Genomic DNA, 15,136 nt, shown 5'->3' on the forward strand with positions numbered 1-15,136 from the left:
AAAATAAAAAAAAAAAAAAAAACAGCAAAGAAACATTCTTGAAAAAAGCTCTAATTGGAATATCCTTGTTAATTATTTGATTACCAGGCTTTTAATTTATAGCTGTGCTTGTGTTGAAACTGGGATTAAATGATAACTCGCACTTGAGTCCAGATCAGTGTTTTCCTCTACAGCCACCCCCCCCCCCACCTTCTTCTGGCTACTGGCCAAAGCAATCACTCGTGGAAAATACACAGGTCTGGAGAAGATCCAGCCAATCACACGCCAGCCCTCTGCCCTCTCACAAACGACCCTGACAGAGAGGGAAAACAAATGGTCGCCGGCGTTATGGCACGCAGGCCGCAGGATATTTATGAAGGACCCTAACAGGAAATGCAATTACAGTCACCGTGGATACCCACTTGGTATCATCTCATTCGCTGATTTGTAGAGACCAGCTGTGCCTGCAATTAGAATTAAGATACTTTTAGGTCATGCTGACGGTATAAAGCGTTATTTTTGGTTGCCACCTGACTCGCGAGATAAAAAAAAATCATGGCAGATTGAAAGGAAACCACTTAGATTGGGTGGTGAAACTACCTACGCTCTTTTGGTGTAGCCTTTTGTAATGTATAAATTCATCCAGTCTTTTGAGGTCCAGTAATAATTTGGTGAATGTTTCTCTGTAAAATTTGTGGTACGCATAGCTTTTAAGCCACACACGGGTCCACGTCATTAAGTTACTGTGTGAAGAGTGCTTCGGGAGGCAGTTACATTATCCAAAGCTCAAAATAAGCCACCTATTCACTGTCACGGAAACACGTCAAGAGGGGATTTTATGGCTGAAAGCCATTTCAAAAGACAAGCCATGATAGAAGTGAAAAGTTGAAGGATGCTTTTTAGTCATTTAGGTTACACAGTCCACATTCAGTACAATAATGGTACATATTTTGGAGCTGTACTTTTTTGGGTACATTTAAATGAATTTCGAAATGGTTTTGTTTTTGTTTTTTGGGGGGGGGTGCAATGTTGGAGCAGGCACAATGTATTGAAGATTTGCCATATATATATATAAACAGTGACTGAAGCCATAAAAGACATTGTATTTTATGTAATGTCAAAAGCTGTAATGGAAATGGCTGTTTTAGCAGTAAGTTGTCTGTTGAGTGGTATGGTTTCTGTCAGGAACACACACACACACACACACACACACACACAAAACGTGTTATGCCTGGTCCTTGTTCTTCCTCTGGCATTGTCAGTTTATGAGTTTTGTTCTCGTACTGGCATGACTGGCCAGAATATTACAGGAGTAGTTAATCTAAACAAAATGAGAATCAAACCGCACTATCAGCAGTTTTCTCTCTCTCGCTCTCCTGATATTAAACTGCCCTCTCAGTCTTTCCCTAGAGCAAATCAAACTGGAAATCCAACGTTTTTTTTTCTTTTTTTTTCTGTCCTCTGTCTTGAAGAACAGTGCTGCACTGTGTCCTAATATGCAGGTCTATAAGAGACAGGGATCTTTTAATATACAGCTGGGATATGAGTGTACAGTATGGGTTATAGTCCACTCCTATACACACTCCTCTGAGTTACACTGTAGGCTATGGCTCTTTTCACAGTTCTGCTTCACTCTGCAATATTCGTACTCTCTCTCTTTGTCTTTCTTTCTTTTTTTTTCTGTGTTCTTGTCTCTTTCTGTCTACTGTACACACACACACACACACACACACGCACGCACACACATACACGTACTCAAACAAGTGTAAGGCTCTCTACACCACATGCAAAATTCAGCAGTACGGTATGGGGTTGGGGGGTGGGGGGATCTAGTAGGTGAGTTGAATTGTCAGTCACGTCAGCTGAGACACCTCCTCGGGGTGTGTGTGTGTGTGTATGTGTGTGTGTGTGTGTATGTGTGTGTGTATGTGCAAACCTCCTCCAAAATGAGTGTTTTGATCTACTCATTCATCACCAGCCTCTAGAAGGGGATTGCCCCCCCCCCCCCTCCACATTTTTCACCCTCTCATTCCTTAACTCTTTGTGCAGCGGTTTGCCTGACTCAGTGGCGCTCTCTCTCTGTCTTTCTCTCTCTCTCCCTCTTTCTGTTTCTCCCTCTCTGGCCAGTCCAGAGCCAATGCTAAGGGAATCAGTGTCATTAGGGGGCTGAAAAAGGGCATTTGAACTCTCCTGCAGCATGCCCCTGGGTGTATTTGCATAGAGCTGCGTCTTGTAAAAATAGCGCTCATTTATCCGCGACTCCTGTTTAGCAGGAGCTACTTCCAGAAAGCGAACCGTTTAAGAAGAAAGAAAAAGAACTCTTGTGGACAGACATTGGCGTCTTTGTTTTTTTTTGTTTTTTCTCCCCCCCCCTCCCGGAGTTCTTGCACAATCTTGGGAATGCCAGTTGTTTCATTTTAACACGTCGCATAATAGCATCTTGACAGAGTGAACGCCCGAGAAAAAACGGACGGTCGGCCCAGTCTCCCGAGTGCATTAGGCCCACAGCTTTTTTTAGAGAGTGTAAAAGATAAACCAGGAATAATCCTTTGCTGCTAGCGCTACGTGCTAACGAGTGAATTAGCGTGTGGCACTAGCATCCGGCAGGCACCGTCACCATCCATCTTCTAAGTGTCAGAGAGTTGGACAGAAGTTGGTCTGAGCGTGATGGATGAGAGAAGACCCAGAGGGAGGGCCTTGAGCTGACGGGTTCAGCCACAAAAGCCAAGGTAACAACAGCAGCAGGCAGCTCCACTCTGCCTACTGACAGAGCCATGCGAGGCCACGCTTTGCATTTCAAATGACGTTAGAGTCAGGGGGTCCTGATGTGTTGTGATGCTAGACTGATTGATAAGGTGCGAATGTTCTGCTCCCTCCAAAAATGGCCATCCATTACCAACTGTAAGTAAGCTTCATTACTCTAATGGGGGGGCGATGTCGGGGTGGAGGGAGGGGGGTTACCCCGCTGTCCCCCGGGGCTCGCCACTGGATTTAAACCTGTCCTGATTGGACTAATCTGTTGATGGATGGTGGTGCTGTTCTCTGGCATGACAGAGGTCATTGAATACCAGCATTTTCGACTCAATCTAGGGTTTTTTTTCCTGTGTTTTGTGTGAGCTAGGGAGGTAGCTTGCTTTGTGGGACTCACAGATGTGTCTTTATGGTCTCAGTGTATCAATGCAAACAGGGCTTGACGGACAGCTCTCAGCTCTTGTTATTGATCTCTTTTAGCTATCGATGTATACAAATGTTTGTTTAGTCACAGCTTAGACAAAGTACTGCCGGGTTTGGTTTTCCAGCTCCACGAGGAATTGCGGCTCGGGTTTAAAGAAGATACAATATTTGTTTTCATTTAGGAGACATAGTGATTTAGTCAATATGTTATCCTCAATATCTACGGAAAAGTAAACAGTAAATGGTTTCAAGACATTCCATGGTCTACCCACACAAGCTCAGTTCTTGTTTTTCTCTCTATGTAATTACAGAACCCTGTTTTAAACAAGAGCAAAAGCTTGGAAAGATGTGTCGTTTTTTTTTTTTTTTGTCATGAAGGGGGGAACCTCCCTCTCTCTCTCTCTCTCTCTCCCTCCTGCTGTGTCTTTGAGGGAGGGGGAGGCTGCGAGGTTATGTAATAAGTTATTGATTTTCTTCTTAGAAGGAGATTGAAGTGCTGAGGCACCTTCTCTTTGCTTCCCAGAGGAGACGCACTGACAGCCCATCCCTCCCAACACGTTCAGGAGGTGTTAAGACCCTCCAACCTGGACACATATCACTTTCGCCTGGCCTACAGCCCTGGGCGGCACTGCACTGAACTCGACAACACACACACACATACACAAACACACACACACACACACACACACAAACACACACTTATCCTCATATTGCCTTCTCCTGTCCCAGCACATCACTACAGACAGACAGCGGCAAGCAATTACCGAAAAAGACGTGTGTGCCAAGGTTTGGCTAGTTAAAGACAGAGAGAGAGAGAGAGAAAGAGAGAGAGAGAGAGAGAGAGAGACAGAAGAGGAGTTTACAGAAAAAAAAGAAGGGATTGATGGAGATGTCCGGACGTGTTACTCCGAGTGAAGATGAGGGCCCGGCCACTGGCTGCGAGGAGGCTTTTGTGGAGAAGGTGAAAGGGAGGGGGGGGGGGGGCACGGGGGGTCACTCCTCAGCCAGGCAAAGGTCAACTGCCGCCACCATCCATCTTCCTCCATGGCAGTTGCTTGTCAGCTCGGCTGCTTGGGTTACTAAGCAGAACGGGCATGTCTCCATTGTCCACTGCTCACACTGTTTGCAATCATGTGAAAATGAAGTTAATATTCAGTGACCTCACGCATGGCCAGCGGGCGACCCCGGTGACACGACCCCAGCGATGCCACGCCACGCGAAATGGCAAAGGTCCCTTCTTCTTCTTTTTTTTTTTTTTCAGATTAGCTCAAATAAGCGATTTTATTTCAGTTTTCTCATCTCATCTCTCTTTCTGTTTGCGCTGGAGGGGATAAAGCGTGTTTACTAAAACATTTTCCACTAATGAGAAAAGAAAATACTGCTGCCTCTGATTGTGTAAGGAGACGATCTCCTCTTTCACGCTCAGAAAATGATGAATGTCTTTTGAATGATCTCCACTCTTTTTGAAATATCCACACGTGATTCGCTTTAATAGGAGAATAAAACGCTTTGTTTGTGTTTGGAAATCCGCACATAATAGAGAGAAAGAAGTTATTCTCTGTCGCAGATGGTGGCGCATCACTAGTTTTTGTGTCTTGAAACCCACTTGTATGATCATTTTTGCGTTAGGAACTGTTTGTATTTATATAAACATGTGTTAGTCTTGCTTCAAAGCTTTGTGTGCACTGTTGAACAAAAAACCTCATTACTTCAGCCAAACAGTGACTGACATTATGTATTTAGAGGATAATTTATTTGGAGTTTACATTTGTTTTAATGAGCTACTTACAGTGCCTTATCCTTTTTTAATTTTTAGAAAAAACATTTTTTTTTTTGCAAGGATTAAGGAACCTGGACTTAATGAAACAAACAGAATACGACTCGAATGAAGACATTCTGCAGTCAGTGTTCAGGCATTAGGCTAAAGCTAATGAACATTTTCTAAATGGAATTAAAAGTAATAACATATCTTATGAAGATGTAGCATTTGTGTTTTAATATTGGGCGTTTATACGCCGCTTTCGTTCTTCAGGAGTTTCCCCTCAGACGGGCTATTTTGTTTTCGTATCCCTGGGAACGTTGCGTTTTTTGTTTCTTTTTTTTTCTTTCCTTTTTTTTTTTCCTTTCAGAAGTCGTGGTGTATATTTACGGGTGAAGACCACTGGATCCAGCATTAAAACGAATAGCTTGTTTATTATAGCTTTCTAAATCACAGTCTGAACCTTTTCAAGGCCCTTTTGTACTCTCTGAAGGAAAGAGCTTTGCTTGACTGTCCTAATGAGAAACAGAGGAAATGCTTCTTTTTCCCATAATAAGGGATTTAACAGAGCAAACGCATCACACAGAGGAACACTACCTACTTTATAGGCCAGCACTGACTTTGTCTCTTTGCCAGGTTATTACTAAATCGAATTCTAAGTAAATTCATTGTGCTCCAGAAAGATCAATAAAGGCAAAAAGTAATGTTCTCCACTCGAGAAATACTGCCCCCCCCCCCCCCCCCTTAAGATAATTTGATGTCTCCAAATAAGCAGGGACCCAGAGTAAATGCAAATGCTCTCGGCAGACACAGGAAGGTAGTTTGTCTAACTACCTGATTATTACAATCTATAAATGCATAATTAGCATTTATTTAAATTGGGCACTCTTGAAAGGAACCGGGAGATTTGATTTAGTGTCCAATCGATAGCTCTCTGAGCCCCATGTGGCAACTTGGCTTTTCTCTTCAACTGTGTGCGAGCACAGAGAAAGAGAGAGAGCGAGAGAGAGAGAGACTGTGTGTGTGTGTGTGTGTGTGTGTGTGTGTGTGTGCGTGTGTGTGAATGTTTGTGTGTTTACAGGCTATGGCGATGAAGAAGAGCACAGAGAGAAAGAGCACTTGGTTTGTTTGATGCTGTACTCTCGTGCTGCAGTTGTTATGAAGTCATGCGGTCCGGCGGTTGGGGGGCTAGCGCAGTTTTTGTGATAATGCTAACTTGCTGACTGGGGTGGTTTTCAGCACTGATTAGTTGTGGTGGTCAGGGGGCCTGGGTCTGGCCAGACCTCTGGGCTTCTCTTTCTTTTATCTCTCCAAAAAAAAAAAGAAAAAAAAAGCTGATTCCCCTTTCTACCATTATGCCTTTCATCAGAATGTCTCTCAGTCCTCAGCTTACCACATCCACTATTTAAGGTAGTGACTTCGCTTTAAACTTTAGGCCCTTTCTCCCACAACCACACACACACACACACACACACACACACACAAGACCTCCGTCTTGCCTGTTAAATGTGCTAAACGAGAGACGGTTAAGCAGGAGCGTTTTGTGCGTCAGGGAGAATTCATTTAGAAAAGCTAACACAGTAATGATAAATGAAAGCGTTGAAGACTTCTCTTCCAGAGGAGAACCCACGTATATTTTTCTGCGCGTGGTTGAGACAAGGCCCGATCTCTTCTCAAGCAGAACGAGCGTTATAAATTATGTATCCCGTAATTGATTTAATGTTAAAATGTCCTTTGTTTTTTATTTGCGAATCTTGGCTATAAATCAAGCTATCCTTTAGAGAGAGTGTGCTGCAGGTACACAGTCTTTCTGCATAGTCTACTTTTTCATCTGACAGCAAACAGCGACACGAGTTTAAATGCCAGTGTACATTTAACCGTGCTCTCTTTTCTGCTTCTGAAAGATTTCAAATGACTATTATTATTTTTAATCAAAACACACACACACACACACACACACACACACACACACACAAATAAAAATAGACAGACTGTTACTGAACATTTGGGTGGCCAAGCGTAGACAAAACCAATCTGTTTAGTTTCAGGACACTATTTAACTGTAATCGCATTACTGTTGGTGGCGTTTGACACATGACTCATGTGAAAAGAGTTTCAGAGATTCTTTCTTGGCAGCAGGGTTGTCCACCTCCAGCCAACACAAATGGGACTGTCAGGATGCGATCCATTCAGTAGTAATTGCACAGATATTATGTTGCCAAGCTGTGTGTTTGGGTTAAAAATGAGTTAAAGCAGACACATTTTAGCTGGACCGCATCATCATGTCGGCCATTTGCCTTGTCAATCATTAATCAATCAAAAGGGCTGTTGTTTAGCTGTCAGTCTGCTCATTTTTGTTTTTGTTTTTTTTTTATATAAAACTTTACAAAAAAAAGTATGTTTTTCAGTGTGACTTAATTTTGTGTGAGTTTGTTAAGGCTCTTTGACTTTAAAATAGTCTTGTCTCTCTAGAACTTTCTCAGGGTGTGGTGGGGCATTCAGAGGGCAGGCTGATGTGTCTGTTAGCATGAAATAAGGGAATGCTAATCGTCTCTTTGTTTCGGAGGGAAAAGCTACTTATCTGCTCTCAGCACAGGTAGTACAAATGAATAGGCTCTGTGTGTGTGTGTGTGTGTGTGTGTGTGTGTGTGTCTGAAGGGAATATAGCTCTAATCCAGGCTGTTCCATTTCCAGCAATGTGTGGGCTTTTCCGTATGAATTAAAACTAAGCACTATCATGTTGTTTGTCATCATTTAATCTGCCAGTTTTTAAAGTCATCTGATTGTAGTATCTTTTTTTTTGATGAGATTTTGTGAATCTACCGTAGCCCAAGTCTGGGAGTAGGCGTTTTGAAAAGTACCAGTATGGAAGCGTCAGGAATTGAAACTTTATCCCTTGTGCTAGGATTTCCTGCTGGGCTTTAGTGCTTCACCCTGCTTTGTTTGCTCTGCCACTGTTTCCAGGGCTTGCCTAGACACCTCCACTCTACAGGGCATATATTCAAATGTTTGGAGGTGAAAGGCTGGTTGTTCTGTTTTTGACTTTATGGATGCTTAATCTTTTTTTTTTTTTTGAAGGCTGATTCACACAAGGAGGCTAAAACCAGCTAGCACCTGTCGCTTTGATCAGTGTTTAGCAGAGAGATTTTACGTGCATGTTCAGTGGTATTGTAAAGGACCAGTTAAAGGAGAATCATGAAAAATATGTTGAGAAACATAATATAGTTTTCATTCTGAACGAAGCGAGACAGTAGTACGCGTAGCGGATGAACGTAGTCATGGTAATCATCTATAATCATTACTTTGATGGAGATTAAGATTGCTTGCTTGTCATGGACAGTCGCAGTGATTCTCAGTAGAGTTAAATGGTGAAAAAAGAGTGAATCTCTGTAAACTTTATAAACAAACTCTTGCCAGACAACAAAATACAGAGGTGAAAACAAACAGACACGAAGGAGACATCAGTGAGTGTTCAGGAGGAGGGGAAAAAAAAAAAAACCCAGAATAAAACAAAGAAGAGAAACGGTCCATGTCTGTGTTTGAGCTTTAGCGAGGCTGTGTTTAGAGTCGGTATGTATAAAGACGATTCCCTATCGCCGGTGCAGACGGCGGCAGAATTGGAGAATGTTTAGGGAAGGCACGAGCGATTTGAAATAAGAAAATAAACTGTTTCCTTTATCGTATTTGACCCATTCCATCTGGCATCCATCAGCAGCAGGGCCTGCGTGTGTTTGAGTCCTGTCGTCCGGTCTCTCACTCTCTCGCTCTCCTTTATCACTCTAATGGCTTGCTATCTCCATCCTCCGCTCCCGCCGTCCACGTCCATTCCAAGCATCGCCTCCACATCCATCCCCTCACGACGCGGCCGGATTTAACGCCGAATCAGACCGGACGGGAGAGGAGAGGGGGGGAGGGCAAAGACCTGACAGCCTGCATCACCGGCAGCCATGGTGACGGCCTTCAGAAGTGTGTGTGTGTGTGTGTGTGTGTGTGTGAGTGTGTGTGTTTCAGCTCAGCTCTTGCCTTATCCCTAGCTCAGTGCTTTGGAGTCAAGTGGCCATCCTTATTAGAGGCCACGCTAAACTGAGCAGAGACAGATGTTGGAAACGTTATACTGACTTTGGCCCGCCCTCTCCCACATTTCCCCTGTATCTCTGATCGCCGATAAAGATCACACTGATTACCTGTGAGACTAAATCCAGTGGAGCAGAGTTTCTTTCCGAGTTTTACAGACTATAAGTAAAATTGAACTCGTGGCACTACTGCATGTACCATCAATGCTTTTCAGGGGGCTAACTTGTGAAACCATAGCTGTCAATCGAAGGCCTAGATTAACCAGTGCCAGGAAAAAAAAAAAAAAGAACATTTGAATTACCAGCCTCTCACGCTAAGACATGAGAAATAATTATCATCCGTTATGGTCACAGGAAACGATATGTCAGACTCTCACAAAATGTCACCCCCAACTGTGCATCTCATCCATCCTCTTCTCTCTTGTTTTTTTTTTTTTTCCTCCCTTCACTGTCCCTTTCACAGATTGGCATTCAGTCACTAAACATTGCAAGCTCTTGGAGCCTATTCAAGAATGTTAAGAAGCTATACACAAAAGAAAAGAGGAGGGGGAGGGAAAAAGAGAGAGAGAGAGAGAGAGAAAAAAATAAACCAGTATCTTTAAACCAATAGAGTATTTTATTTCTGGCGCATGTGCCTACGCCAGATAACGGCTCTTTGTTTTTACCGGGTGCCCTCAATACGTGGATTGTGATTGAGACGTTCCCAGCCCTGGGAGCCGAGCAGCATTCTTTACTGGTCTGTGCGGCGTTCCAGCTCTATCAGAGCTGTGTACGGAGAGAAAGGGGAAAAAAAAATGAAAAAAACGCTGACCGAGGACCGTTTTTCCCCTTTTCGCTTAATGCGAATGTGTGGAGGGTAAATTACAGACGCTGGCTCCTCTCGCCTTCTTAGGAGGATCGGAGGGACGTCAGACGGTTTTAATCTCTCCTTCTGTCTTTCCGTTTAACCTCGACGCGGCTCTGTAAGGACCGGCTAATTTCTTTGTGTCGTAAATGAGTCTGCTGTTCCCGGCGGTACTTCTCTCTCACGGCCCATGTCAACAAGCACATCCCATTTACTTTCTTTTGTACTACTGGCAGCCTAAACAGAGCTGGTTTTCAACCGAGCCTCTCTTTTAACTTTGCAAGTACTTAGCTAAGAGTTTTTTTTTGTGTGTGTGTGTGTGTGTGTTGGAGTTCTTTTTTTTTTTTTTTTCCTTTAAACGTTGGCTATCTCTTGCTGTTTTAAGAAGACAGATATTTCTTTCAAGGCTTGTCATTAGTTCTGGGCAAAAAGTGGGCAATTAAGCCAAAGTGTTGTTCCAGTGTCTGACTCTCACACACGGTATGTGTCATGTTCTCACGGATTCTGTGGCAGACGGGGTGATGTAAAACTAAAGTAGTCATGATTACTCAACTAACACACAGTCAACTATAAAATGACACATACAGGGATAATTGCTCAACACCCCCGACCTCCACATTAAGAAACAAAACGAAAACGCAGAAAAGAAAAAAAAAAAGTACATCCACTTTTACCTTATCGATATCGATTCATTATGAACAACATAAACTTTTTTTTCCCCTTTATGTTAGCAATGCTAACATGTTAGCCAGGCTCTGGGCAAGGGCTAGCGGTACAGGAGCCGGGAAACGCAGAGCCAGAATGGCTGTGATTGTTCATGTCACTCTCAGTAAATCTGAAGCGAAGAAGGCAAACTCACAAACGTCTCAGTCTTGTCACACTACCGCCGGGTTTCAAGCCTAATTTGCTGCCTGGTTGCTTGTGTAAACATCTCAGGATAGCCGGGGCCACTCAGACACATCGATAAACACAGTCTGATCACTAAAACATAAAAATAAACAGCGCGGTGGAGGAAGCATGAAGTCAGAAGTGCTTGCTTTAGAAGAGGACTCCTGTTTTGGGTGACTGGGCGACAACACTAATCTTAGCATGTTTGCGAGAGAGCAGCATGTGCCACGCGGTTGAATTTTAAGCCCACGGAGTCAGTTGGGATTCTCTGTCCATACAGGAGATCAGACTCTCAAAGACAAACTGACACACTGCTTTACCCTCATGGGTAGTTTTTTTTTTTTTTTTTTGTTTCTTATTAGCACTCAATGGTGGATACACATCATAGCACCGAATCTGCTCTATTCATCACCCTATAAGGCACAGCTCTGTGCCCTAAAAAGTAAACGTATCCTGCTTTCAATTACAATTACACGGCCTCGCACGTAAAGAAATACCCGAGATAAAATCATGCAGCCCACATTTTTCTTTTTTAAGGTTTTTTTTTTCGTGGCTCGGTCTGAGAAAGGGCTGGTTCCTGGCAGCCGGGGTGCAGTGAGGTAAATAGGCAGCGACAGGTTTTTCATGTAACTGGAACAGGGGATACCTCGTCCCATAGGCTCTTCATCCCACGCTGAAGGTGTTAAAATGAGCCGAGCTGGAGGCCTGTACTCTCCCCCTTTTTTGGCTTTTCACAGAACACTGCCAGAATGTGCTGAACCCCTGTAAAAAAAAAAAAAAAAAAAAAAAAAAAAGAGAGCGAGAGAAAAGATGGAACTTAGAAATCGGAAATGATTGACTCAGGCTAGGGGTGTGTGTGTGTGAGAGAGTGTGTGTGTATGTGTGTGGATTGGGGGGGGGGGGGGGGGGGCGGAAATCTATACCCATATCCCATAATAATCGTTAAAATTCACTCACGGACGCTGGCAGAGGTTGGGGCTCCACGCGGATTTAAGTATGAATCACATGGGGCAGATTCTGTCTCAAGCTAAAGTGGGATTTCCACAAACAGCTGGGCCGCGGATTAACTCGCTCTAAAGTGTCAAGACCAAACGGCAAGACCTAAAATGGAATTTTCTCTCAGCTGAGCGAAGGCTGAGGAAATCTGGACAATTATTACCACTTCTGAGCTACTTTGTATAACTTCTTATGTCCTAAATATCACATCCTTAGATTTGTCATTATTTCAAAATAAAGGAAATTAGAAAAAAAAAAAAAAAAGCCGCTCTATACTTGAAGGTCATCTGTGGTGTGACCTTTTTCGATTTTACACAACAGGAAATTGACATAATTTGTTAATACCTAGCCCACAAATTAGATTCACCTGAACTGTAGCTGCCTGTTTTTTTTTAGTGCCATAGAGCAAATTAAAAAACAATGGACTAGGAATAATTAAAATTCCTGTGGATACACATCATTGTGATCTTTCATTTGTAATATCGTCCATATGCCCAAATGAAATAAATTCAGTGTGTAAATGACTCATTGTCATTGGAACGTGTTAAAGCGGTTTTCGCTCGGCGCCTGCGGCTACGTGCCCTTAATTTCTCTCACTGTCTTTGATACCTGGCAACATTCTGGCTGTCCTTTTTTTTCCACCAGTAAAGGTGAAACGCTGAAATAATCCATTTAAGTTTTTTTTAACCTTGGCAGTGTTCTAGTGCTATGCGATGGGTCTGCTCAGGACATCTCATACCGTTAGGTTGCAGCGGGCCTCTCGGAAAAACTCATCTGTATTTACTGATGGATCAATGTTCGCACTCCAAAAGTAAACATACGCCAGCTTGTCTCCTGTAGAAGCGGCGTGTGTACGTGTGTGTGTGTGTGTGTGTGTGTGTCTGTGTCTGTGTGTTTGTGTGTGTGTGAGTGTATGCGTGTGTGTGTGTGTGTGTGTGTGTGTGTGTGTGTGTGTGTCTGTGTGTGTGTGTGTGTGTGTGTGAGTGTGAGTGTATGTGTGTGTGTGTGTGTGCGTGTGTTTGCAGCTGTATTCTAAGTGGGTTTGTTAAGTAGGCTTGTGATGCCTGAGGGCCAGTTTGATCCAAAACACCAGCTGTTCCAAGATGTGAACACAGCCGCAACGCTATGGTTTATCATGCCCTTCTTTTTTTTTATGTGAACTCAAGTGTGAACAAGCTGGAATGCTCCTCTTGCTCTCTCCCTCTCTCTTCCCCACCTTTCTGCTCTTTTATCAGTCTTCGTACGTTTGATTTATGTCGCGTTGACAATCATCCACTGTATTACCAAGGGAATGAGGAAGATTAATAGGCGACATTACATCAGCGTAAAGCTAATTCTTTCACTCTCTCTCTTTCTCTCTCTCTGGGAGCAGCGTGCGGTCGTGGGTTCTACAAGTCTTCGTCTCAGGACCTGCAGTGTTCCCGGTGTCCGGCTCACAGTTATAATGACCGGGAGGGATCATGGCGCTGTGACTGTGAGGACGGTTACTACAGAGCGCTGTCTGACCCGCCCTCAGTCGCTTGCACCAGTGAGTATCATTACTGTATCATTACTATAGCAACTCAGGGTGAACCCAAAGGAAACCCCTCACATTAACTCACTCATAGTCCTCTTTTTATTCTCTCTCTCTCTCTCCCTTTTTCTCTGCCCCTCCCTTTTACTCTGTCTCTCTCTATTTGTCTCTCTCTCTGTCTCTTGCTCTCTCTCTCTCTCTGTCTCTTGCTCTCTCTCTCTCTGAGTCATTTTCTCTCTCTTTCTGTCTCTCTACTGCTCTCTTTGTCTTTGTTTGTGTATCCCTCACACACACACACACACAATCACAAGCACATACACACAAACACACTCGTGCATAAAGACGTAGCCCAGACTACCCTTCTGAGAATACCCATTCTGGTCTTCCCAGAAGTCCAGATTTTTTTCTCCTTCCTCTCCAGAGGCAGACACGTGCTCAGCCTCCTAATGCGTCTGAGCGTCCCAATAATCACTCACACGAGCTGGGATAGGGTTGCCTCCCCCCCCGCCCTCCCTCTCTTATACTGGTAGCTAATGATCAGAGCAGCAATTTACTGTTTCCCGTCCAAGATATGGCAAATGCAGTCAGCTGCAGGTCCGTGCATGCATTGGGCTAGACCAATGTGGCAATTCTGTTTAGAGGCATTGATGACTTGTTTGTTCAGGGAATGAGATCTGTTTTGGAGGGTGGAGTTCATTTAGTCCTAAATCTGCTCCAAAACAGATTCGGCAAGGCCTTGGGGGGGGGTATCGTCTCCTTTGCTCCAAAGACAGAGAAGTAGAAAGAGGGAGCGAGACAAAGAGAGAGAAGGAGAGAGAGAGAGAGAGAGGATGTGGGGACAGTGAAATTAGACTTAAGCCGAGAGGGGGTGTAGTAAAGGGTGGTGCAAGGACTCCGATAATAAGGTAAAGCAATCCCTCTGTGACAGGCTGATTTATCATTCGCACATTACACCAGCATTCTCTCTTTCACTCTCCCTCCCTCTCTCTCTCTCTCTCTCTCTCTCTCTCTCTGTCTCCCCCCCTCTCTCTCCCTCTCCCTCTGTCTCTCTCATTCTCCTCTCTAAATACATTTTCTTGATCTTCTCTCATTCCGTGACTGTATCAGCGACGAAACACACTGTAAGCAGTTTTGCCTAATTGTTGCCTGGCGCTCTCCAATCAGGAGCCGGTGAGAAGACAGAGGCCCCCATGTTCAGCATGTGGCCGCTCAGACTGGTAGCGTGAATGACGGATCCATTAGTCTCTGCACCGGGGCTGAGCTGTGGTTACCTCTGTCTGAGGCCTGAAAATATTCTCTTTACTTCTTCACAATTGCCTCTTGTGTCGTCCAGAGAGTCAAACATACACGCAAGAGAACAATGAAAAATCAGCCTCCCCCCCCCCCCCCCCACCCCCCTTGCTTTTCACACACAGTAAAATCTGTTCTGAAGAAACAGTTTGAATGATATTTCACATGGAAAGTTAAAAACTTGAATAATCCACAGTTAACGTTGGTAATAGGAATCCCAAATGTATTTTGGCAATAGCAGTAATCGTATAATGAGATAAATCTGTACCAAACTTAAACAAACAAACAAACAAACACACATAAGATAGGAAATACTGTACTGAGGGTCTGTAAATTGCCTCTTCTCTTGAAGTTCTGTTTCCCTTCTCCTGTTAGCTAAGCTTTATAGAGGACTGTTACCTTAATTATCTCTGGATTAAGTTATTGTGTCTGTCTGAATTGTCTTGGATGTTTTTTTTTTTTTGTGTGGGATTTAGTGCATCGTGTAGCTGAATGGTAATTGGAGGCGAATTTACATTTCTTGAATAAACAGTGTGATTGACAGATTTTTAAATGAACGTGTGTAAACCTACAGAACCTCAAGCCCAAGACAAACAGAGAGACACATCTCTTCAGAACGT

General features: G+C 43.7%; 1 protein-coding gene across 2 annotated transcripts in view; it reads left to right on the top strand.

The window, feature by feature from the left end:
* Nucleotides 1-15,136, top strand: part of epha7 (eph receptor A7) — a 56,118-nt gene that overhangs the window by 4,023 nt on the left and 36,959 nt on the right. For both annotated transcript variants that reach the window (XM_030783309.1, XM_030783310.1), the window contains exon 4: nucleotides 13,086-13,241. In XM_030783309.1, coding sequence (XP_030639169.1) covers nucleotides 13,086-13,241 — 156 coding nt within the window. The remainder of the gene's footprint in view (nucleotides 1-13,085; nucleotides 13,242-15,136) is intronic.

This window comes from Chanos chanos, chromosome 8, assembly GCF_902362185.1.
Source record: "Chanos chanos chromosome 8, fChaCha1.1, whole genome shotgun sequence".
In the NCBI taxonomy this organism is placed as follows: domain Eukaryota; kingdom Metazoa; phylum Chordata; class Actinopteri; order Gonorynchiformes; family Chanidae; genus Chanos; species Chanos chanos.